At 37.2% G+C, this 24,082-nt stretch overlaps 1 protein-coding gene across 3 annotated transcripts in view; it reads right to left on the minus strand.

Annotated features, from left to right (window-relative positions):
- Nucleotides 1-24,082, minus strand: part of QSER1 (glutamine and serine rich 1) — a 44,071-nt gene that overhangs the window by 4,125 nt on the left and 15,864 nt on the right. For 2 of the 3 annotated variants that reach the window (XM_086893292.1, XM_023929154.2), the window contains exons 2-12: nucleotides 23,040-23,149; nucleotides 21,695-21,859; nucleotides 14,712-18,404; nucleotides 11,530-11,825; nucleotides 10,357-10,473; nucleotides 9,612-9,745; nucleotides 8,717-8,928; nucleotides 7,031-7,168; nucleotides 5,598-5,695; nucleotides 1,762-1,914; nucleotides 561-656 (exon numbers count right to left, since the gene is read on the minus strand). In XM_086893292.1, the coding sequence (XP_086749418.1) occupies nucleotides 561-656; nucleotides 1,762-1,914; nucleotides 5,598-5,695; nucleotides 7,031-7,168; nucleotides 8,717-8,928; nucleotides 9,612-9,745; nucleotides 10,357-10,473; nucleotides 11,530-11,825; nucleotides 14,712-18,404; nucleotides 21,695-21,859; nucleotides 23,040-23,149 (5,212 nt within the window). Of the gene's footprint in view, nucleotides 1-560; nucleotides 657-1,761; nucleotides 1,915-5,001; nucleotides 5,126-5,597; nucleotides 5,696-7,030; nucleotides 7,169-8,716; nucleotides 8,929-9,611; nucleotides 9,746-10,356; nucleotides 10,474-11,529; nucleotides 11,826-14,711; nucleotides 18,405-21,694; nucleotides 21,860-23,039; nucleotides 23,150-24,082 lie in introns of all 3 variants that reach the window. The other variant, XR_015288075.1, reaches the window with a different exon arrangement.

Below are 24,082 nucleotides of genomic sequence, written 5' to 3' on the forward strand. Positions count from 1 at the left end.
GGGAGAAAGAGATGCACACACACACATGTTAGGCTGCCAGAATTGGAGAATTTTCATTTTTATAAAAGTCTGCAGTTAAATATGAACCTTGTCTGCCAGAAAACATTTAAGTTTTAAAAACAAGGGTAATGCTCCCTAAAATGCATTTCTTAACAACTAAGCCAGAGCTCAACTCTTCTATTTCTGCTACCTGAAATATTTCCACCAAGGATTTGCAGAAGAAATAAAGGTGTGGCATTCTAAGGCAAAAAACCACCTTTTAGATCCAAGGAGTTAAATCCACTGATAACATTTGTTTCGTTTATTTTGGGTAACAGTGAAGAACACTTCAGGGAATCCCACAAACCTTGCAAGCCTCACATCTGAATGTTCTGAGCAGCAGTTCCCATTAGGGGCAACCCATGTGGTCAGTGTAGCCTGTGTTTGCCATAAAGAATTAGTTAAAATAGGAGGCCTCAATCCATACTCATTACCAAGAATGAGAGAACAATCTCTCAAGTGGGACTCAATTCCCTCAATAAATTCCCTCAAGGAATTCAAAAATTGAGAATAATACTTACCTCTTCTTTACATGTTAGATATATGTGGTATTTGTAATGATGGAGTGAGTGATACAAAGAATACAACTGTATTTTTTCTGGATCTACTGTAAACTCCTGCAAAAAGAACAATTATTTTAGGAAAATTCATGTTATTTACCGAGAGACATGACAGACATTTTCTTCTGTAAACCATTTTTTTCAACAATTCAGAAATGGAGTGCTTAATTCAAATCATTATTGTGACATATCTGGCAAACTGTAATTCCCATTATATCATAATTATCTCCCAGCTCCACTTCCCATGTTGTTTTATTATCAAAACCAGGTGTGAGAATGCTTTCAGTCATCCTGAATGCACTGCAAGCCCCAAATGGGTACAACACCCCCTTCTCAAGAACTACTCCAAGACATTGCAAAAGACACAGACTTGGTCCTTGAGAAGGCTGATTTATAGTTACCCAAAAATTAGGTTAATTTGGCAAGAAATATGAGTGTGAGCTATATGTACAAGTCATTTGTCAAGCCCCTATTTGCTGCAGAGATGGGGCCAAGTAAGGCAAATCTAGTTAGAATTAGTTCCCCAGGAATTCTATGGAAATAAGCAATATGTGCTTCTCAAATTTTTTCCATGTTGCTTTTAATTTTTTTTTTAAAACAGCTTCATTCTGCTGTTGAAAATGAGGAACAGTAGAAGATAGAATTCAATTTTAAAGAAGTGTTATTTGATCTCAGATTTTACAGTATTAACACTATTTTTATTAATTTTCTTAATTATTTTTATTAAATTTATTTAAATGGTATTAAATTTATTATTATAAATAGAAATTTATTTTATCAAAGTTTAATATAAATTTTATTAAATTCATTAAATCTAAGTTTATTAAATTTTTGATCTAGAAGCAAGTGCTTCTAGATCACTTCAGCAAGTGCAAGAAACTTTTATTACTATGCTCTACAGCAGCAATGGTGAAGGCAAATTGTTGCTGCTCTAGCAACAGCCCAGGAAGCTGACAAACTATGTTTCACATATAATAATGATGTAATGTACTCCTTTAGATGTTGTTATTTAATATTCCCTTGTTAAAAACACCTCTCTCAAAAGATTTGATATTTTGATAAACCAACCAAACCAGCTAATACATGAAGCAATGTTTTATATAAACATGGTTATCACAGCACAAGTCAGATGCTGGCAGCAACAATCCCTGTGAACACTCACCTGTGCTGATTTAGTGGTTGATTTAGAAGCCCTCAGTGTTTTCTTGTTGTAAGCTTTACCATTCATTTTGATCTTAGACACAGATGTCCCTCCACACTTTGTCTTGGAATCCCGAGTGACCACTGTCAGTTCAGGGAAGTTTTCCAAAGCGTTCTTTAACAGAGAGTATAAAGACACAGGATTATGAAAAAAATCAAGATGATAAATTGGCTGTTTTTCTTTGAAAATATGAGAGTGCAGCCTATCAGGCAAAAAAATACTCTTCCACACAGACCTGATAAAGCATCTTCATCATATCATACAACCAAATCTGGTTAGGAAATCACAACCACCTGTTCTTGACTACTGTAATTTTTCAAGATCAGCAGATCCTTTCACTGTATGTCAGATTAACATCTATGATTCTATCTCTGCAAAGAGAGGGGGGGAAAAAAGCTCCACAGAGCAATTTTTAACTTCTAAACTGCTTTCCATTCCGTTTCTACCCAAGAATCTCTAAGGATAAGTTATTTTAAGTTCTCTAAGTGATTCCTGCATAGTCAGGCAGGCAGGGATTAGATGCCTAAATATCTTCATAGGTTTTGTCCTAGATTTTGCAACTTACAAACTAATTGCATCTTATCAGATCTGTAAGATAGAAAAGCTTAGGGACAGTGAAGTAGAAAGCTGGTTCAAAAAAGTACAAGTTTAAGACATTTTAACTCCTGAGAGTGAACTGCATTTCTGTTTGCTTCAATTCTACATTATTTGCATGAGTAAATTTGAGTACAATTTTGTTGAACAAATACAGCATTATGTCAGCAGCTGCTTTGAAATAGTAGCTGCTCTGCTACATAATCTAGCCCTGAAAAAAATGTTTCACATTAAATAAACATGCATCTTTGTATTACACTCCAGTATGAGGCAGAAAAATACACATATGGAAAAAATGAATCAATGCTGCAGCTTAAGGACCTTACTGGGACTATTGGGTTAAAATATAAAATTGACTCAATTTTTATATTTTCTTTTAAAAAACAGTACCTGACTACAGCAACCTCCCCAGCCTATTATTTATTAGCTCTTTATCTATATCAGCCATTTTTACTTTATTAAACAAACCTCTCAGTAAAGAGCTATTAAATCTCCTGCACAGTAGTAGCAGTAGCCTTGACAGACAATCTGTCCATATCCAGTCTTCCTTGCAATACTTTCAAAGTGGAACAACTTAGGTTGGAATCATTTAGTTTTGCTATCCATTATAACAGCTTTTCTCAAGGCTGATTTGGAGTGTCAAAGGGCTCTGGCCACTTCTGGCCTCCTCTGGAGAATTCCTAAGAATTCTAAGAACCTAAGAACAGTTCCATGGCCACAGCACTTACCTACACCAGACAAATGTGAACTGGAATGAAGAAGTATATGCTAGTGATTTCTGCATCTTTGGGAGCATGAGACACAATTATTTTCAAATGAAGTTTATGTAATTCAGCTGAGATGCTTCAATTACTGAGCTTCAACTAAAGCAACAACAATATTTTATAATTTTGTTTCTAACAACTATTACCAAAGGATGCAATGTTAGAACTATAAAAAATGTTACTGCTAACTTTGGTGTTTGCTTTGGTTTGTATTGCAGTGCTAACTGTATGCAGTGGAAAACAGAATTAAATTCACCCATGCCTATCAATGCAGAACAGTAAAATCATTCAAACCAAATGATACCAGTGAATGACAAATGATACTTTTAACTTACTGCTTTCTTCAGTGCCTCATTCAGCTCTTATATTTGAACTAGTTATTTCATTAAAGGTGGAACAGAAACCTCCTGTATCTTTAAGAGCACCAAACACATTTTCCTAACCAACACAAGCACTTATGATGACAAGTAGGCATTTCATTTTTATCCAAGACATTGACCCAAGGATGGCACATGTTGGCACTGTCACATCAGAAGAAAAACATAAAAGGTTTTCTATCTTGCAGATGACATCACAAGCAGATCCCTTCCTTACATCCATGAATTCCATTAATGTCTTGCAGATGATATGATGGAATACAGTCTTAACTTTAGAGATATGATACATAATCTGCTTCTAAGTGAACACACAGCAGAGCTATTGTATTCACTATGAACTCCAACTTAATCAGCAGCTGGAATTACATGTTGGTATTACAGAGAATTATAGCAGCTTTTCCCCCTTAAACTGGGAAAAAAAATCAAATGTGACTACCTCTCACTTTTTGTGTTCTGTAAATGTAACTGAAATTCTATGAATTTGTATCTTCCCTTAACTGGTCTATCATCTCAGAACAGACAGGCCAAAAAGAGGTATCTATATTAATAATTATTAGCACAAAATTCTTATCACAACAGAAAAACAAAAATGGAGGGTTAACACATGCTACCCCCCTAAGACTCAGTGCATTTGAAATTGAAGAAGCCACAAGAAATTCTGTTCAAGGAGGTACAAATTGTTCAGCTGTTGAGAAAACAGCATAACTAACATTTAAAAAGTTCAAGAAGCATGTGAATTAGAGCTGTTTCACTGGTTGATGGTGGTCTCCTCCCTGAATCAAGGCCACCTTATGTCCCACAAGATTTACTAGAAATGGGATGGGGAAAAAGGTTTCATGATGGAAAAGAGCAGAACTTTCAAGCCTGTTATTTATTACCTGTCCCTCCTCACCTAGTTCTCGAAAATAAGATCACAGCAGTACAAAGAACTGCACAAATTCTCCAAGTGTCTCTATACTGTGGCGTAAGGGGACAGGAAAAGAGAGGCAAAGAGCAAGTTTGGTGGTGGGTGTTTATAGTCAGGCCTGCTTTACTGCTGTTGGCCTCAAAACTGTTACAAGAACGAATCATCAGGCTGAGTACAGACACTGACAAAAGGGTGCTTTATTTCCAAGCAGTAGGACAAGAGGAAATGGCCTCATGATGTGCTAGGGGAGGTTTAGAGTGGATATTACAAAAGATTTCTGCACAAGAAGGGTTGTGAAGTACTGGAACAGGCTGCCCAGGGAAGTGGTGAAGTCACCACCCCTGGAGGTCTCTGAAAGATGACATCTGCAGCAGATGTGGCACTTTGGGATGGGGTTCTGTGGTGGACTTGGCAGTGCTGGCTTAGCAGCTGGAATTATCTTTTCTAACCTATGTGACTCCATGACTGAAAATAACCTTCCTGCACTTGCAGGCTCTGCATTGTTGCTTGGAGTGTGAGTGGGAACAGTAGGAAGCACAGTGATTATCCTCCTGTTTACCTTCTCTCTACTGAGATGGTACGGCTTCTCTCTTCCCTGTCCACATCCAGACCTGTTTTTTTATTACCACGTCAAAGCTGCTGTAATATGGGCTTGTTATCCACACTTTTCTCAACCTTCCATGCTGAAGATACATGAAAGAGCACACAAATGAGTTGTTCTTGCATCCCTCTGTCCTGGTTTTATACTCCTCTGATCATGTTCTCTACTTCAAAGAGGTTCAGACATCTGCTCCACAGCATAGCTATTTCATGTAAAAGTTTATTTTTAGGCAATACAATCGCTTAACCATAAGTTCTAGAAGGATAGGAAATAGATTTTCTTTTGGCAAACTTGAAAAGTTTAAAGGAAAAAATGCCTGAGAACGAACTGGAAAGCAAGGGGAGTAAAACTAGAACTTTACCTTTGTAGTATAAACCCCTCCATCCCAAAATGTTCTCCAAATGCCACATACAAAAGCACTAAATTTATAGCATCTCTTTCAAATCCATATTCACTTCTGTTACAAATGGGTTTTAAGCTGTGCCTGCATGGTATGAATTCAGTGATTTACTTAAAACACCACTTTTAAAAGCCTGGAATTTGAAAGAGAATACCTTGAAAGCATGATCCAAGCGCAATTTGGAAAGCAGCCTTTTCCTATTGTCATTCAGCATCCCATCAATTTTTCTCATGTGAGGCAAAAGTAGCTCATCTAAAAGACACATTAAAAACCCACAGCAGCTGATTATTAAGAGATACACAATAATGAGATTCATATGCATTCTATATTTTGACCCATTAATATACAATGTGGAAAGTAATAAAGCAATTGGCACATAATCTAATTTCAAACGTGAGAGAAAAGTATTTTTGCTTTTTGATCAGCCCACTACACTGGTGTAGATAGTATGAAATTGAATTGCTGACTGCAATCCTGCTCCTTCTCTTCTCTTCTTCCTTTGCTGCAAGGAAAAATTAAGATAGAGCAATACAAAGCATAAATATTAGAGACAATTTTACACCAATTCCTAGATAATCCTCTTCTGTGCAACACAGCTGGCAGTTTATGAAGACAAGTATGTGGTTTTGACATTTGTTATTCCATTTTACAAGAAATGGTCCTGCTGGCATTTATAACAACAAAAAAAAAAAAAATTGAGGGAAGTGCTTGCTGATAAAAGTTATCTGATAAACCACTGTGAATTGCACAATACACAGCTGAACATAGATATGTGGTCAGGAATGAAAATTTACAGCTCAGTACGGAGCCTTTTATTAATAAAGTCAATTACTTTGATTTTAGTGGGACTACTGACATAATGCATGGGTCTGAAATCTTAAGGGAAGTGTGCACTGTTGCACACTCAAATCAAGAGAGGCAGGAGAGGAGAGGATAGAAAAGATTTTTTTTAAAAAACAGGCAAACAGAATGTAGTACAAACCAACAGCTTGCAACTAAATAATACATGAAACAATTTCTCTATTGGAACTTTAATCTATGAATGTGAGTGTTTTACTAAGTTTTGAGGAATAGGAGTTTTGACTTGTACCCTGGAGTCTACTAGGATAAACAAATCCAAATATTTTGTCTTCAAAGAAAAAAATTTGCATTAATATAATTTTCTTTCAATATTTCAGAGTTTAAAAAGCAGAACTTTTAATAGTAGGAGGAATCATATCTACATATAGTTATATGCCTATTTCTTCATAAGAAGGCAAGCATGTTTGAAACTGTAATTTTCAATAAATGTTTGCTAAGGTTTGAAGTACAGTAACTATGGGAATAAATAGCTCAATTCTGAAATTCACAGCAAAATTCTAATGCAGCAAAGAAGATAAAACAATATTTCCAAGTTACTTTGATTGTTCAAAGAGGTAATGCAAAAATATATATATATACACACACATATAATATGTGTAGATTCTTCAAATGAGGTTATGTAACTCAAATTTTGTTAGGTTTGTGAGGTTTTTTTAAAAGAACACTTGCTTTATTGATTAATAACTTTAAAATCTAGTAAGGACACAAATGTTAAACATACTGTACCATTGCTCTTTTCCAGGGCTTGCATTGTGTCTGGATCCAAGGCAATGCTAACAAGCAACTCCATGTAGCTCTTGAAAGTCTCTTTCATAGCTCTTGTATTCAAAAAGCGAGTAACAAGTGGAGCTGGAGGTACAACCTCTGAAAAATAAACAGGATAGAATGATTTTTTTCCTTCAATATCCTAAAAATACTTGTGCTTTTCAAAACTGAAGGTTTCTCTTAAAACACAAGTGACCCCTACTGGTACCCCAAGAGATTAAAATTCAGTGCAGTCAATCAAATATGGTACAAATGGTTCAATTTTTTTTAAACTATCAGCATTTAGATTATATATTTAAGGAATTTAAACATTTTTCTATTACTGTAGATGAAAGTTCAGAGAAACAGGATAATTAATAACTTCAGTCAAGTGAAATGCCCTAATTTTCACATCAAGGCAAGTACCTCCCAAAATTGCAAAATTTGAAGTCATCCAATAGGAAAAAGAATTTCTGAGTACTAATGTCACTTAGGAGCCTGCATACCACTGAATTTAATCACAGCTAATTTTTAAACTCACACAAAAGTAAAAAAAAAAAAAAAGTAAAACAAGATTATCAGTGAAGCAATGTTGGCATACTCATGTTTACTCTAAAGAAGCTTTTATTTTTTCATAGACAGCAATTTTAACATGCACACAGAGCAGCCATCAGTACTGGTAAGCATTCTGCAGCTTTTTATAGGCTCCATGTCTGACATCAGGGTTTTGTAGTGATTCAGCCAGCAAGGCTGTTAAATTTCCTCGGGGATGACCTTTATCACCAGGTCACTTGAGGTCTTAAAAATGGACAGTGCTCCTTGGGCAAGTTCACTTGAAAATTATTTGAAAGGTGCTGTCCTCACAGAGGAAGTGTGCCAGCACATCAGTGATAGTTTATCTAAGTTTAAAAGTCACCAGGATGCTTTAGAAATGCAGCAAGAATTAAGTATGAGCAATACACAGCTTTGCTTCAAACATGAAATAAAAATAATAAATAAACAAACAATGGAAATAAACAAAAAGAACCCTGCAAAATGCACAGTAACTCTGCTACCACAGATAACCCCTATCCAACACTATAAGCTCCAGAAATCCCTTCTCTTCTGGAGAATTCCTGCAAACATTGAACCTCAATGTTCTATGGATGTCATAATAGCAAATCTGCTCAGCAGGCTACATTTGAACAGCTGGCATTCAGACAAGCAATGCAGCAGCCAAAACATCAACTGCTTTTTCTCCTTGGGTTCTGAAAAAACAGCAGCATCCGAATTCTGCCCACATCTGCATGCAGGCAAACATTACAGGAATGTTACTTTAGATGTGACATCCAGTTGCAATGGAAAACTAATGAGGAATCTCATTCTCAAGATGTATTCAAAAATGAAATTGGCTTCTCCTTCTACAATTGTACTCTTCACAGACAGCAAGGGGAAAAATATGTATTTATGGAGTTACACTACATTTGAAATCAATTGTACACATTTGCTTATACACCAACAGCAACTGAAAAGTTTGAAGCAGCTCATTTTACACGCCATTGTTGGATTTTTTGTCTTCTTTCTGAGGCTTGTGCAGAAAGATGTGCAAGATCAAACACTGTAATTTTATAATACTCTTCTCAGTTCAGTTCAAACGAGCCTAGGTGCCAGCAATGGTATCTCACTCACCATCTTCTTCACTCTGGGCCTCAGGTGAAGAATCAGACTGGGAAGATGAAAATTCTTCTTTCCACTTTTTCCTTTTCTTTGGTGGTGGTTCAGCCTTTACCTTTGGCTGTTTAGCTTTGGGTTTCACAGAAGAGACTTTTGCTGCTGTTGGTTTTGGTGTTGGTGGATCAGGGGGTTTGATGTTGCTATTACTAGGTTTGCAGTGAATAGTCCTGCAGTATTATGAATAAAATGTTTATGAATATAATGACCACACAAGTTTGGGCAGTAATAAAATAGCTATAATCTTATTTTAACCAGAATATACTCCCCACTGATTATACACACTTATTTCACTGTAACTGGGTATTAGGCTGTACACCCTTTATATACTACTATATTTTTGAAATATAAAAAATTGATTATCTGATGGCATTGCTTTCTTTGAGAACAAACTAGACTTAAAACTCCAGTATTTTCCTGAATGAAAAGCACTGTCATGAATATTTTTAAATGTTTTTAAATTTATTTTCCAGGATTCTGAAGAAAGCATGGTACTTACAGTATACTGGGAAAATTACCTAAACTAGCAAAATCCACAGAACATGAGAAAACAATAAACAGAAAACTAAAATCATTACACTAGCAGGCTTGTATAGCAAATAACATAGAAATAACATAGAAATAACATATAGAACCCTAACACCTTCAAAATAACTGATTATGGAACAGAATAGAGTAAGGAAGATAAGCAGTAATTTATATTTAATTTCTTAAAGCAAAACAGACAGTTCTCAGTTTCCATATTAAAGCACGATTAATATACTTCCAAGTTATAACTCCTGTTTATTTAAGTAGGTGTGTTCTTAATATGAAAACAATATGGCAAATTGGAAACCAAATTGAAATAAAATACCTTGCTGATTGGACAGGCTTGATTCGTGGTTTTTTTGAGCATACTCTGACATATTCCTTTTTGTTTGCATTTTCAACAAACTTCACATACACTCGTTTGTATTTTGTCTTTGCATCCCCAAAGTACCCAAGATACTAAAAGAAAAAAACAAAACAAACAAACAAACCAAATCACAAGTGTTTCTGTTAAGCAAAAATTCTCATTTTTAACAAGTAAAAATTTCAATACTAAAGAAAAAAAATCAGTTTAAAGCCCCCATGTTTAAATACAATGGTAAAACACTCTACAGCATTTATAATTTAAGCAAAATTCTCCATCAGATTTCCAAATAATAATTAAAACCAAAGGAATAAGGTAAGGGGAGGTACTCTGGGCTTCTTTTTCTCCCTTTATTTCATTCTCCACTTGAGTTATCCCAAAAGCATTATCTGCCTGTTAAAACTGTATCCTCTCTTTATCACTCCTACTGCAGAAAGCAGTTGTTTCACAAGCCTCTCTCCTCCACTGATTTTATTCTGGTCAGGAAAACTTGGTCCTTTATGCAGCTGAAACGATCCCAAAGACCCTGCCCCGGAAAGCAAAAAATCAACCCATGAATGTATTTAGGGAGAGTTTGGGTTGGAGGGGTTTTTTCCTCCCTCTAGGATGATTGCTAAGAATGTATGCCAGAATCATATTTAGTTTCCTAGATTGCATTAAGGAAAGCAGCTCCCATGAGGCTTCCCAAGGAATTTTGAAGACTCACACTGTTAGTAGCAGCAAACTCTCTGTGTCCGTCACGCACTTCAGGAACAAACTTTTGCAATAAAGCCTTCTGGACTTTCCAGATAGCTGGAGGCTCTTTTCCTGTCTGCAAAGCAACCTGGAAGAACATAAAATTGTTTGCTAAAAACAGTGCTTATTTTTCTTCCAGAAATCTGTTTGTACATCATATTTTTTAAGGAAGTTACCCAAGGATAAAATGTAAATAAGTCATTTAAAATTCCAGCACCATAGTTATTAAGTCCTGTTTGCATCAAGGCAAGTTTGCAATTATCAGCTTGAATGAGAATTTTCTATAGATCCTACAAACAAATTACTCACTCAAATAAACCTTTTGGAAAATGTAGTCAAACACTGATTACTTTTTCGTGACTCTTGAACTAGCAAACTTGAAATTCAAAATATCTCCTAACATACATTAATCCATTTTATAAGTGACAATTCAGGGAATATTTCAAACTGATAACACCTGTCTTATGTGACAAAGCTGCATTAATTAATTTAAAACTGCAGCTTGAGAGGATGAGCACAGAGACAAGTAATCAAAAATACTAGAAATTCTCAAACAGTAAGAATATTGCTGGTTATGACAGCCACAAAAGGAAAGGTTAATGTGCAGAAGAATTAAAATGGTGAAGCAATAAAACCAAACTAAAACAAAAAAATCCAAGACAACAAGGAAATTAACATAAACTCATGTGAAGAGTTGTACTGGTTGCTTATGCAAATAATTTCTTGTTGAAATACAAAGCAGAACTTCTTACAAAAAACCAGAAGCCAACTCCATTCAGGATCTTTTGCAAAAATACACTTGAAAGTCTGCTCCTTTGTTTTTCAAAAAAAATGTAGTCAACTGCCTCTGAAAAATTTATGCCTTTTAATATTAAAACAGGTAATTCCAAGTTCTAACAGAGGTTACCAGTACACAGATTTACTTTATTATGTATGTAGCATAAAATGGGTCATGTACATTCAAAACATGTTTGTAATCTTCACTAGAAAGACACCTTTAAGGCATTTTGGCAGCAATCAGGGAATATTAGAATAGAAAGAGAAAACTAATCTGCAGCCTTTCCTTTTCTGGTAGTTTCTTGAGGCTAAATTCATATGCAGGTGTTTTGTGCTGTGTTTCACCCCCAGCAAATATTCAGATTACCTTTAGTGTCTCTATATCTTCAATCTTCACTACAAATTCATCACGTTCTCTGTACATGCCCTCTCCTTCACTGTCCATGTTCTCCTCATCAGTACATCCTTCTATTGCAACAGTTTCCTGTATTTTTGCCAATTGTTCTGAAGTCACAGCATCCTGCTGAGCTACTTTTGAGGGGTCAGCTGGGTTGATTTTCTCCTGCACGCTGCCTACAGGAACAGCTGTCTGTGGAGATTCCTGCTTTACTACAGCACTGGTGGTGGTGGCAGCAGCAGTAACAACTGTCACTTTTTCAGTTTCTGAAGAAAAAAAATCCAAATTTTAGTTAAGTTATCAGCAATGTAATATGGAACTATGTTTTTCTTCTTTTCTGTTACAATTTATATTAAAAGCAACTATTCTAGGAAAAACACCTGTTCTAGGAGTTAAAATAGAAGCAGTATTTAACCACAGCTAAATCTTAAACAAAACCAAAATACTGTAGCTAATATACCTCTGTTTGTATTAAACTTCTGCATCTGTTAGCATCTGGAATTAACAAAACTGGATGCTTTAGAAAACAATTTGATAGTTAGAGACATGATCACCAGGTAATACTGTTGTACTTTGTGTCAATAAGCAAATACAACAGTAAAGGTTACAACGCTGAATCTTGTTACCTGCTGATAAGTCAAGTCTTTTGAAATTGGATTGCAGAAAGAGAAATACACATGAAATACGAAAACATCTTCTGTGTGACTTTTGGACATTTATCATTTATATCTTGTGATAATGTAACTGGAAGTTCCAGATTAAAACTTCAGCAATAGCCTTATTTTTTATATTAACAGCCTTATTTTAATAGCCTTATTTTTAATATTAACAGAGGTGAGCAATGAGAACTGATGATAAAAAACAAAGAAGGGAAAAGAACATTCCTTTCCTCTTCTATTCCAAAGAGCCAAAGAGAGGTCCCACCTTTCCAAATTATTCTTTCCCACCTGAAAAAAATTAGAATCCTTTTTAGATATTACTTTACAGTCTTCTATGCATATTAGTTTAATCAGTCACTTGCTGCTCTAAAAGAAATCAAATTAAATTAACTATAACACAATTACTAATATCACTCAGGAAACTTAAACCACTTTACAGTTTTGTTACAGTCACTGTTAATTGTTGACTTGAAAAATTATAAAAAAGATGATGTAACATATTTTAACAAAAGTGACTCCAAACAAATGAGTTAAAGGTCAGATTAATGTGTCAATATAAAAGCTACATACCAAGTAAGTGAAGATTCATTAAATCCATTCAGTAAAATTGTTAATTTGAAATGTGAAATGTGTTCTTCCAGATACATCACCTCACATTATTGCAAACAGATTCTATTTCTTCAGTAAGAGAGAGCTCTGACAGCTTTAATTAGACACACCATTATTAGTTGCTCAGGTATATTTACATATTTGTGAGAACAGCAGATAAAGATACATGTACTACTTAATACTATCAACAAAAGACTATGTTTTAATATTTGCCTGTCTATACTTATTTGCAAAAACAGACAGAAGAGGGAATTAGAAAAGCTGCAGAACACCAGCAAGAAAGAAATAACTCATTATTAAGCATCTTGTACAATCTTGTGTGTCACAAAACAGGAAGGTGAACTCAAGAAACTGGTGACACAAGTATTAAATCCTCATGGATAACAAAGAAGACACAATAATACTGTAAAAGAAATCACTGCAAATAAAACACTCATGGAAGTGCTCACCCAACAAAAAGAACCATTTGAAATATTTCTTTGGACATTGTAAATAGAGATGGCTTATTAAAATTAACAGACTTCAGCAAGAGGCTCACACCATGGCACTGTCCAGATTTCAGCTTTCTGGGAAGAAAAACAATCACTACTTTCTTGTTTGAAATATATATTCAACTGAAAGACAGGGAAGGAACTTCATCCTCTGTAACAGCCTTTTTGAAATGCATGCACTTAACATAATTACATAGAAATAGCCACAGAAAAAAAATAGAATAGTAATTAAGATGAAGTATTGTTCAGCATCTCACGTATTCTGCAATATTTTTCCAGCATCTTAGGTGTGATTATTACAATTCAAGTTTAATTTTGCCATGTATTTTTTCAGTAAATCATGTCACACCTAGAGAAAAAAAATATCTCCCTCTCTCCTTTAATCTAAAAAGGGAAACCATTACTTCATTCTCTCTTGTTAAGAATCAGCTTACGGGTCATGGATTCTGAATCCTGAGAAGAATTAAAGAAATGTTTCATTTTCTCCCTGTGATTATTTTGGAAGACAATGGCTTTTCTCTGGAATTAGTACAATTATGTGATTGGCTGGATAGTTTCTAATTGCTTACCAGAGGGGAAAAAAACAACCTTTACTGAAGACACCTGTCTAGGCAAAAACATTCTATATGCTGATAATACTCCAAAATAAAGCAGCAGCACTTAAAAGCTCTGAACATGGATGTACAACCTGGATGCAACACAACTGAAACTCCAAAGTGTGTGAAAAGCTAATTACTACTGTGATCAGTGGTTGCTGCCTGTCTCTCCCTTCCCAAACCAGTCCTTCCCAGATTTTGTTCTTCTGTTAGCAAGCTAGCAACACACATGGAGCTACAACACTCCTGATCAATGTGGCTCAAATCACTCCTACCTTGGACCAGCCCACCCAAATGAGTGCAGTTTACAAGTGCAAAAGTTGTTTCACAACATATCCAGTGCAACCTCATCATCACAGAAAATTCCTGTTTACCTAGAGAGAACTTATTACCTGCTGATGGCAACTATTAATGTATTCTCCTGCTAGAATTTTTTAAAAACAGGTTTAGAAACTCTGACATGTTTTGTTGATGTTCCCAGATGAAAATCATATTTAGTATTTCAAGCCAGAATCGAAGAGAACACACACATTATTCCATCTCCAGGCTAAAATAACTTTTTGGCATTAGTCCTACTTAAGTAGCATCAAAACGTTTATTTACACCTTTTCTAATTGTGGAAAACACTGTTTTAGTCCATAGCCAATACACTTTTTGAAGAAAACTCTTAATTGTGGCCAAAACCAAACCAAATCAAAACCTTTACCTGAAGAGAGATAAAATTATTCTTTTTTTTTTTTTGCCCCATCAGCTACAAAAATCTCCTTCAACATATGCACTTGCAGTAACTATTTTACCTGATTTGATCTTTTTGTCAGATGTTTCATCCAGGGCTGACAATGCAGTAGAGATGCTCTTTTGAAGATCATGGTTACCACCCACAGAATCATCTTCGTCAGAAGAAAATGAAGGCAACGTTTCTAAATTTTTCTTAAGTTCCTCATCGGCTTTTTTGGTTGGACTTTCTCCACTGACCTCAGCAGCCACAGGTGGTGCTGCTGCTGGCTGAGGCTTTGCAGAGGGCTGCAGGCAAGGGGTACGAACTATTTGTGTGACTGGTCTCCTAGTCCTGTTTGGCATTCGTACAGCTGGAGTGGAAAACTGTTGCCTAGGCCCGGACTTTAGAAAGTCTAAAAAAGATGCAATAAATCCTGTTCTGACTTCAGGCTGTTTTTCTTCAACTTCTTTAATTTTTTGCCTCATTCTTTCCTGATGTTGGTAAGTATCATAACAACCTTCAGAAACAGGAGAAGAGTATGTGAAACATGAATCATTTCCTCTTGAATTTTGACGTTTACACTGTCCACTTCTTTTTACCTGTTTCTGAGTTGCACTGTCATCTTCTGCAGCATTTTTGTTTTGGCTTTTTCCTTTGCTTTTTTTCTTCTGAAGGTTCCCTTGAGTTAAATCTTGGCATTCTTCTTCAGTTCTATTAATGGCTCCATCTGCACTTTGGGGCACAGACAGCGGCTGCAACGGAACCTTTGACTGGTTCCCTGCTACCGTACCGTCATCACCACCCATATTAAAATCATTCTCTGAAGCAGCACTTTCCTCACTTAGGCTCCTACCACTTGAAACAAACTCTGTGTCCCTTGCATTCAGTGTACCATCAACAGAAGCATCATTATCTTCTTCAGATTCGTGGCTGATGCTAGATTGTTTCTTCACTCGAACAGCCTCTTGCTCTTCTTGACCAGGACCAAGGGTGGGAGAGGTCATTCTTATTGGTACGCTCTGATCAGAAGTTTCAAGGTGCTGCTGATCCAGGTTCACAGTTTTTGTCTGTATTGTTGACACTGGGGTAAGATTCAGAGTAATTTGGCCTCCATTCAGAGAAATATTATTTCTGCTTGCTGGCTTTCCAACTACAGCAGGTGAGGCACTGAAAACAGAAGACACGTGTCTGGAATCCAACGATCGGAACTGCGTTTTAGACTCCTCGCTATTTTCAACAGTTTGGATTTCCTCTTCATTAGAAGCTGATTTGGCAAAGTCAGATGGTGTCACTCCACAGGCTGCTGCTGTTGCTGCTAAGATGTCATCTACATTGGATAATATATTCCTCTCATCGCTGAGAAGTATAGATTCTGGGAAGCATATTGAACTAAGAGAAACAAACTGATTTTTTGCATCATGTTGATTTGTCTGATTAAAATGATCTTTTGCTGTCAAATGCTGCTGTAGTGGTTTTGAAGACTCAGAAATGTCCATTTTCATTACTTCTGAATTCTGACTATGAAGCTGTTGCTGAGAATGACCCCCATTACTTTGAACAATGTGGCCATCCATCTGAAGGAAGGGATGTGTCACCTGCTGAGGACTCTGTATTCTTTGCACTTGCGGCGACGCCTTTGCTTGCGCTAAACCCGACTGCAGAATTGACTGGTGAAGAATCTGCAAGTCACAGGTCGACTCCAGCAGTACCTGTGCACTTGGCAAACACAGCTGATGACCATGTCTTAAAGCATGAGGCTGTGGTGGTGTGCTAATGACCTGGCCCTGCTGCTCTTGAGCTTTACTTTCGTGTACCTTATGCATGAGAGAATGCTGTTGGTTTATCTCCTTAGCACTCACGGTTCCCTGTGCTGTTCGCATTAAATTAGCTGTCTTTTTGATATCATGGCTTAGGCTGCTGATATGGCCAATGTGTTGGGAAAGCTGCTCCACAGAACTGACCATTCTTTCATCTTTTTTTGCTCCTTGAAGAGTAAGTCCAACAACTTGATCTTCAAGACGAGAGTTGCTTCTGATTACGCTTTGAGAGTATCTGTCATTTGCTTTTGAGACCCTATAGGATGCATCCTGAGCACTGATCTCGTCCTCCGCAAGGCTTTGAGTGGAAGACTCCAGAGTGGCTTGCTGTTGCAATGCCTGCATGTCCTGCATTGATAATTCCTCCTCCTGTTTTGATGAGGCATACAAGTTAGAGTCAGACTTCCTTTTAACGTAGGACTTGGTTTCTGAGGAAGGTCTGTTGTTCTGCAGCGTCTGGGAGTGAGCTGGGGATGCAAAAGGAGACTGGACAGATGGCAAAAACTTTTGAGACTGTGGAGAGGAGGATTCTTGTGACTGAGAGTTCTGAGAAGAATGTAAAGAAATATAGCTTTGATTAGGACTCGAGGCTGGAAGAGTTTGTACCCGAGGAGAGGCATTAAAGGAAAGAGAAGGCGATGTTAACGTTAAAGACTGCCCTGAAGAATAGCTTTCTGAAGGACTAACAGCTGCTAAAACTTGTGATTGAGATGAAAAATTAACTTGGGACTGGGTAACTGGAGATAAACCCTGAGAGTGACTGGAAGAGTAGCTCTGAGCTTGGCTGACTGAAGTAAGTTCCCTCATTTGCCCAGAGTAGTTCTCATTTGGAACGGAGGTCAATACCTGTTCCTCTGAGGAGTAATTTAGAGTCTGACTGTCAGAAGTAATAGCTTGTGATTGCCCAGAAAAAGTCAATGTTTTATACAGGGAGGGCAGCTTCTCAACCTTGCTGGAAGAGAAATCCTGTGAGTGGCTGACAGGTGGCACATTCTGAGCCTGGCATGAAACATAATTCTGGGACTGACTAACTGACAAGAGGCTGGGGAGCTGTGCTGTAGAATAGATCTGTGCTTGGCCTGTAATGACAGAACTCTGGTTTTGTGCAGTTTTGGCATAGCTCTGTGTCTGCACAGTGGGAGCTACACTCTGAGGTTTGGGGGTCTTTGTTGACCTCGGAGGCTGCTTCATGGAACAGTTTTTCACTTTTGCTGTGGAAGCAGACGGAAAACCAGGTGATGGAATTGCAGATGTGTACGACTGAGCAAGTTCCACTGTGACTTGAGAAGTCTTCTGCTGTGGTCCTCCATTGCTCACCTGAGTAACATCTCCAACTGGACTGCAGGATAATGCTGAGTGCCTAGATGTATCCTGAAAGTTAACTCCACTTGTACTTGTTAAATAGCTGTGTAAGGAATGCTGTGAAACAGTCAGTTGAGGCTGGACAGACTGAGTACTTGAAGGCCGCTGGTGGTGTTTAATAACACTACATTCTCGCTGAAGTGCTCTATCCATGGAAGCAGTGGAACCAGTGAAGACAGATGTGCTGTAGGCCTGAGACACCTGCTGAGCTCCTCCAAGGGTTGAAGGCAACAAACTGAACTGAGGCTGCAAAAGGTGGGGTGCAGATTCTTGAGCAGAACGATATGTTGATGACTGGGGGGGTACACTGGTACTCAGAACAGAGCTGCCCAGGCGCTCGAATGTCAAAGCAGCTGGAACAGTGCCTTGGGATGTTTTAATCTGTAATAAAGGATCGTGGGTAGTCAAGAGACCATTGGATGTAGCACTGAAAGTAGCATCTTGAAGAGTAAGAGAAGGGGCAGTAGCAAAGTTTCTGCTGCTGAAGGTGTTGGGATGCTGATACGCTGATAAAGCAGAGGTTGGTGGAAATGTTCCAGAGGTTGGCAAAGCTCCAGTAACAAATAGTTCTGTGGCTGTCGAGGAATGCATACCTGGAAAAAACAAAAACAAAACAAGAAGGAAAAAGGAGCATAAGGGAGCTTTACAAGTTACAACACTGCATTTCTGTAAGTCATTTAACTTCTAGCTCTTACAGCATTTATAAATGTAAGGTTCTTCAGAATCGCCACCCTTTAATAAAACCCAAACATACATAGGGAGGCACTTATCAAGGGTCATTTTCAAAATGGAAGTGCAGGGTTTTTTAAAAATGCCCAACTCTCTACCTGCAGTGAACTGCAGAGGGAAAAATTCATATCCTTAAGATGCGAATTGTTGATAAAAAAAATTGTACAAGATTAATTCTGCTTTGAAATTGAAGGCTCTTCATTAGTTTTTATTTCAGTTGAAAAAAGAAATAAACTTATCAAAATTTAGTAAACTGATCAAAAGCCCTGGCCACTTTTAATAAACAGTAAAAAGGCAAAATTACACCTCAGCAGTTGTAATACATAATTTAAGAAGTAATCCCATCTCCTGGATTTGCCCTCACCGATAATTTTATAACTCACTTTATGGGAAACATTTCAGAACATACAGTGAAATAGCTAATGGCCTATATGCTCTGCAATTCATTTTCCTAAAGGAGTGGTTTGACTTCCAGCACAAGCAATAAATATAATTTGTATTCTTTCTGAAGTGAGAGTCCCAAATATCCACAGACATCAATTATCTGCACAGTGCAGTAGCAACTACCCAACTGAAAAGCGTATTTCTTATTTGTATCCAGCCATTGGTATGACATCCTGGCTTAAAGAAGATTTCTCACCAGAATACACTACTCCAGCTCAAACAGGAGTATGAAATTCCCTTGCAAGCTTTGAGGCTCAGAGCAGCGATCCATAGAATTCAGTGCTTTTCACCCTGTAACTTGCAGACACTGGTGAAATTTGTGTACTGTTTCCAAAGTCTACCAAGAAATGCTAAGAAGGTAAGTTTATTCCCAGAGAAGCTTAAAATTCTTGTAAGGGAATCAGTTTCCTCTGGGAAATTTACCAGGGTATGCAAATCAGAAAAAAATAAAATCAGGAGAATGATTTGACTTTTTTCAGTTCTTCCTGCACTCTTAAAACAGTTTTTAGCTTAGCATCATTTAAGAATAAATAAAGATTTTCACTAAATATAGCTTGTTTTGAAACAAATACTTCAGTTAAAAAAAATATTTCATTTTACAACACAGTAAGTCTTCTTAAGCTGATTGCAACTTAATCATACAATTGCTTTTGAAGTTTCAGGTGAAGCTGAGAAATAAATTCTTTGTTTCTCTCTTTCAATCCAAGACAAACTGATATGAAGAGATGTGATAGTGAAGGAATGCCAAGGTATTTTTCCTTAGTCAACAATAAGGTCTTTCTGAGTGAGAAAGCATAATCAGTGTTTTAATGCACTTTTCCCCCCATTCTAAAAAACTGCAACATCATGTACAACTGGATTCTCTTTTACTGATCCCTACTGCTAACACAAAGGAAGGGCCATCCAGAAGCAGCAAAGAAAGGGAAGAATTTAAACCTGTTTTAACTGCAGATGTTCATTTCTCATCTAACCTGCATTTTACCTTTCTCTTCCATAAATCAAAACCCTTACAAACACACCCGTAACTTCTTAAACCAGACAAGAGCCGGTCACAGAGCACTACTAGGGCAGAACTGCTGGGCTTTATATTCTAATATTTGTTCAGGAGCAGACAAAAGGTATGGCAAAGGTACTAAGTTGCATGCACAGACACACCCTCACTACCCTAAGAAATCAGAACACTGATAACACAACCCACAGATCAAAGGAACACTTGGAAGGACAAATATAACAAACACAATGTTCTTCTTTTTTCCCCCAAAATCAGCAGCTGTGGGGTTTGTAAAAAAAAACCCAAAGTAAGAAACCCTTCTAAAAAAGAGAAGCTTTTTTTTTTTTGCTTTCCCTCATCAAAAAAGTTTGTAGAAGACAAAGCTCTCCAAAGACACTTGGGAGGATCGAGGGTTACAGAAAAGCAGCAAAAGTACTTAAGGACAACAGAAAGCTCAGAGAACCAGTAATATTGAAAAATGGCCTTACTGATGAGTTCTTAGTAATGAGTACTGAGAAGTCTCTCAATCACTGGTACCAACATCAAACCCGACCCACAGCATGTCTCCCCATTCTTCACAATTCACTGTTAGGCAGGCTGCAATGGAGAAAATGCTAGGACGAAGAGAAAAAAAGATTTCTTCCCAGCTGACACTCTATTGTGAGGATGGGTCATCATAACTCTAAACTCATAACTGATTTATATTAAGATTGTTTGCCAGGTTACCAGTGTGCATCTTCATCTGTGCTCCCACATTTCTGCTTTTGTCAGTGGTGAGTTAAAAGCCAGACTCTATTCTCAACTTTTTGAGCAGCTCTTCACAGAATGCAGCTGCACATTACCCTTAACAGAATGAGTGCAAACTGTCAACAAAAGAACTGCTCCACTCTTGCTACCTTGTGCCTCCTCCCCAAATCAGAACAGCAATCATACAGCTGCACTGAGAAACACAGCAGCCTGCTGATACAGAGGAAAACCATCCCACCAAAAGAAAAAAGCCACTCAGACACTTTCTGCCAGATCAGTGAATAGATCCAATTCACTGCACAGCTGCACAATCGCTCCATAAGATTAACCAGAACTTGAAGCTACCCACAGATGCAGTAGCAACACTTATCTTGGTGTGACTGTCTACAGTGAGCTCAAAATCTGCAGTTTCCTGCTCTGCACAGAAGGCTTGACAGATGGGGGAGGTTTGTGGAAGGCAGTCAGTCTGCCAAAAGAGATGGCACATTTGTTTAGTTGTAAATTAGATCCCTTATTTCTATGTGGCACGCACCTTCTTTTTGAGAACACCTTGCTCATTAGTTCTGTGTACAAAGGGGCCAAAGCTACTCATAGACTTTTAGTACTAATATCACAGAAAAATTATCACAGGGAACAGAGTTTGAGAGTGAAAGATTTGCTAGGAGGTACAGGCAGTGTGCCTGAAAATGCTTATAGTGATAGTGAGACTAATTCCAAACAAAGCTGGGAAAATAAATTTGATTCGACAGACCAAATAATACCCTATGCATCTAAATTCCTCCTAAACAACCAGAACTTCTGCTCATATAAATCTTATGATAACATAATTTCATTGATTTTGATATTTTTAAATATTGAGATGTAAAGAGGTAGAAAATATGCAGCCTTCTCAGTCAGAATATTTCTGTTTCAAATTCTCCCAAACACTCAATATAACAATGACAAAATTTTATTTCAAGAGAAAATTTTCACCTGTCTGCCAGGAAGGAGCCCTGAATTGTGGTAAAAGGGTAGATCCTGAAGAGACTGCCTGAGCAGTACGAGACTCAATAGCAGAGAGAAAATTCATAACTGAAGAAGTTTCCTTAGTGTTACCTCCAGCACTGTGCATACTGGTATCAAATATTCCTGAAAGACCTAGATGATGAAACAAAACAGGTAATTCAGATGACCTTCAAAGAAGCAAAATCAAATAACAAAGATACATGTTCACAATTCACTAAAAAACTCCCACCCTAAGAAACATTAGCAAGTACATTGATTTTCTGTGTTTAACTGTTACGCAGTGTTACAAGTGTAAATTGGACCTTTGGTATACATTTTAAAATCTATTACTAAATGTATGTCAAATTTGATGCTTATAACAAAATTTAGGTACACAAGTAAAATGCTTCTCTGAAGATTCACTGTTCTATTTTCACCTGGTTAAACATTCAGAATTCCTCCTGAAACATGTTCAACTTTTCTATATCCAGTTTCTCCCTTTTAGGCAGCTTATGGAAGTTTGGACACCTCTATAGGACTGGCACATGAAAAGGGGCTTTGGTTGCATTCCCTGTTTCAAGAAACACCTTTATGTGTTTCCCACTGCTCAGACCTTCCAATAGCAGCAAGTTCAATGGGAAGGACTGGTGACATCCAGATTTGTAACTGAGATTATGTCAAGCCTGCAATTCTGACCCTCCATCATCCTGATCAAGGACCTGGCCAGGAGACCACACACTCCGAAGTTCAATCACCTTCAGAAACTGGCAAAGTGAGCATGAAGAGGTCAAGCCCCATCTTCTGACACAGAGACAGGGTATCATGCTCAAAGACAGATCCCAGAGCAGATGTAACACAGCCTAAGCCAGTGCTACATTTTAAATGAATTTTAACTTCTCCCCAGCACCGCCTCAGCGCGCATATGGAAGCACCAGCAGCAGTGGGCTCCAGCTCACACCAGTTTTGCTGTTTGCTTTAGTCTGGAGGAGCTGGCAGCATTTCCGTGCTGGCCTGGAGGCACACAACGTTTGGCTCTTATGCATAGGCCAAATCCCAAAAAGCTGTATTTTAAAGAATAAGTGCAGCTTTTTCAAAAAAACAAGATACCAAGATACGAGATTCCTTCCTAGTTAAGAAATTTAGATAAAAGCTAACAATTGTTAACTTTCTGCTAAACACTCAGCTTTTCTAACACCAGTTGCCACCACTTATATGACAAACTCCCTTTGATTATAAAACTCATTAACTTTCATCTAAATTACAGAACAGTTGGTTAGTTTTTCTTTTTCCTCTGCAGCTATTTAAGCAGTATTCTCATGATAAGGACAGTTACCAGCAGGATGTTGCGTAGTTGAGTATCCAGGAAGCTGATGAGAAGCTGTGTATGTCTGTCTGTGAAGGTCTGTTTCTGAATGTGATGAATGTCCTCCTCCATAGCTTAAACTAAGGAAAAGATTAAAGATTAAATAATTAATAATAATAAATACTTAAAGAATAAATATTATTAACAAAATGTACAGCTATTGAAACAAAGAACAATCATGAAATTTCAATAACAAGACAACAAGTTACAGAAATACGAAAACAAAAGCTTAAAATCAGACAGATCTAGTTCTGCTAGGATATTACAAAAAATGTTAAGTAGATTAAAAAAGTACTATTGAAACCTAAAAAACCAAAGGGTGGAGGTAGGGGGAAACCTTACAAAAATCAGAGCTGATCACAGAAAAGTTTATAAAGGACTAGGTCAGAAAGACAGAGTTCAACTGTAAGAGACACTCACTGGACACTATTTGTAATGATTTACTGATATAAAGTCTGCAAAGCACATAACTATCAATACATTACTCTAACATTTACATTTTTAATTCCATTAAAACTTACAGGACCTCATTTATTTCAAAGGCTGAAATGACTAGGAAGCTGTGGGAGCAACAGTTTTTAAAAGGATTTTGGTACTTTTGGTATGATTTAATAAAATTGACAGTGAAAGCACTACCAAGGGACAAATCCATCTTCAGACCTCCTAACATTAAATGCAAGTTAATGATTCACAGCTTTTATTTAACATTTTTAAGTGAGTCACCTAAATGAACATGATGTTGCAATCAGGCTTAATAGAAGCAAACTGAAAATATACATTGTCTGTGTAAAACCAATAATGCAGAAAACAAATAAATGTAATCTAAACATCAAGCAACCTAAAGAACTTGCCAAAAACCCTAATGATTTCCAGTTTAAAAAGCAGAAAACAGAGGGGGAAGCAAAACAAAATCTCCAGATTTTCATGCTTCCCCGGACTAGGCTCTGCACAGCACCTGTCAAATGGAAAAAAATGAAGGCCAGCATGACCAAGTAACCATTTACCTTCTTCTT

The sequence above is a fragment of the Cyanistes caeruleus genome, chromosome 6 (genome assembly GCF_971803275.1).
Source record: "Cyanistes caeruleus chromosome 6, bCyaCae1.hap1.1, whole genome shotgun sequence".
NCBI lineage: Eukaryota > Metazoa > Chordata > Aves > Passeriformes > Paridae > Cyanistes > Cyanistes caeruleus.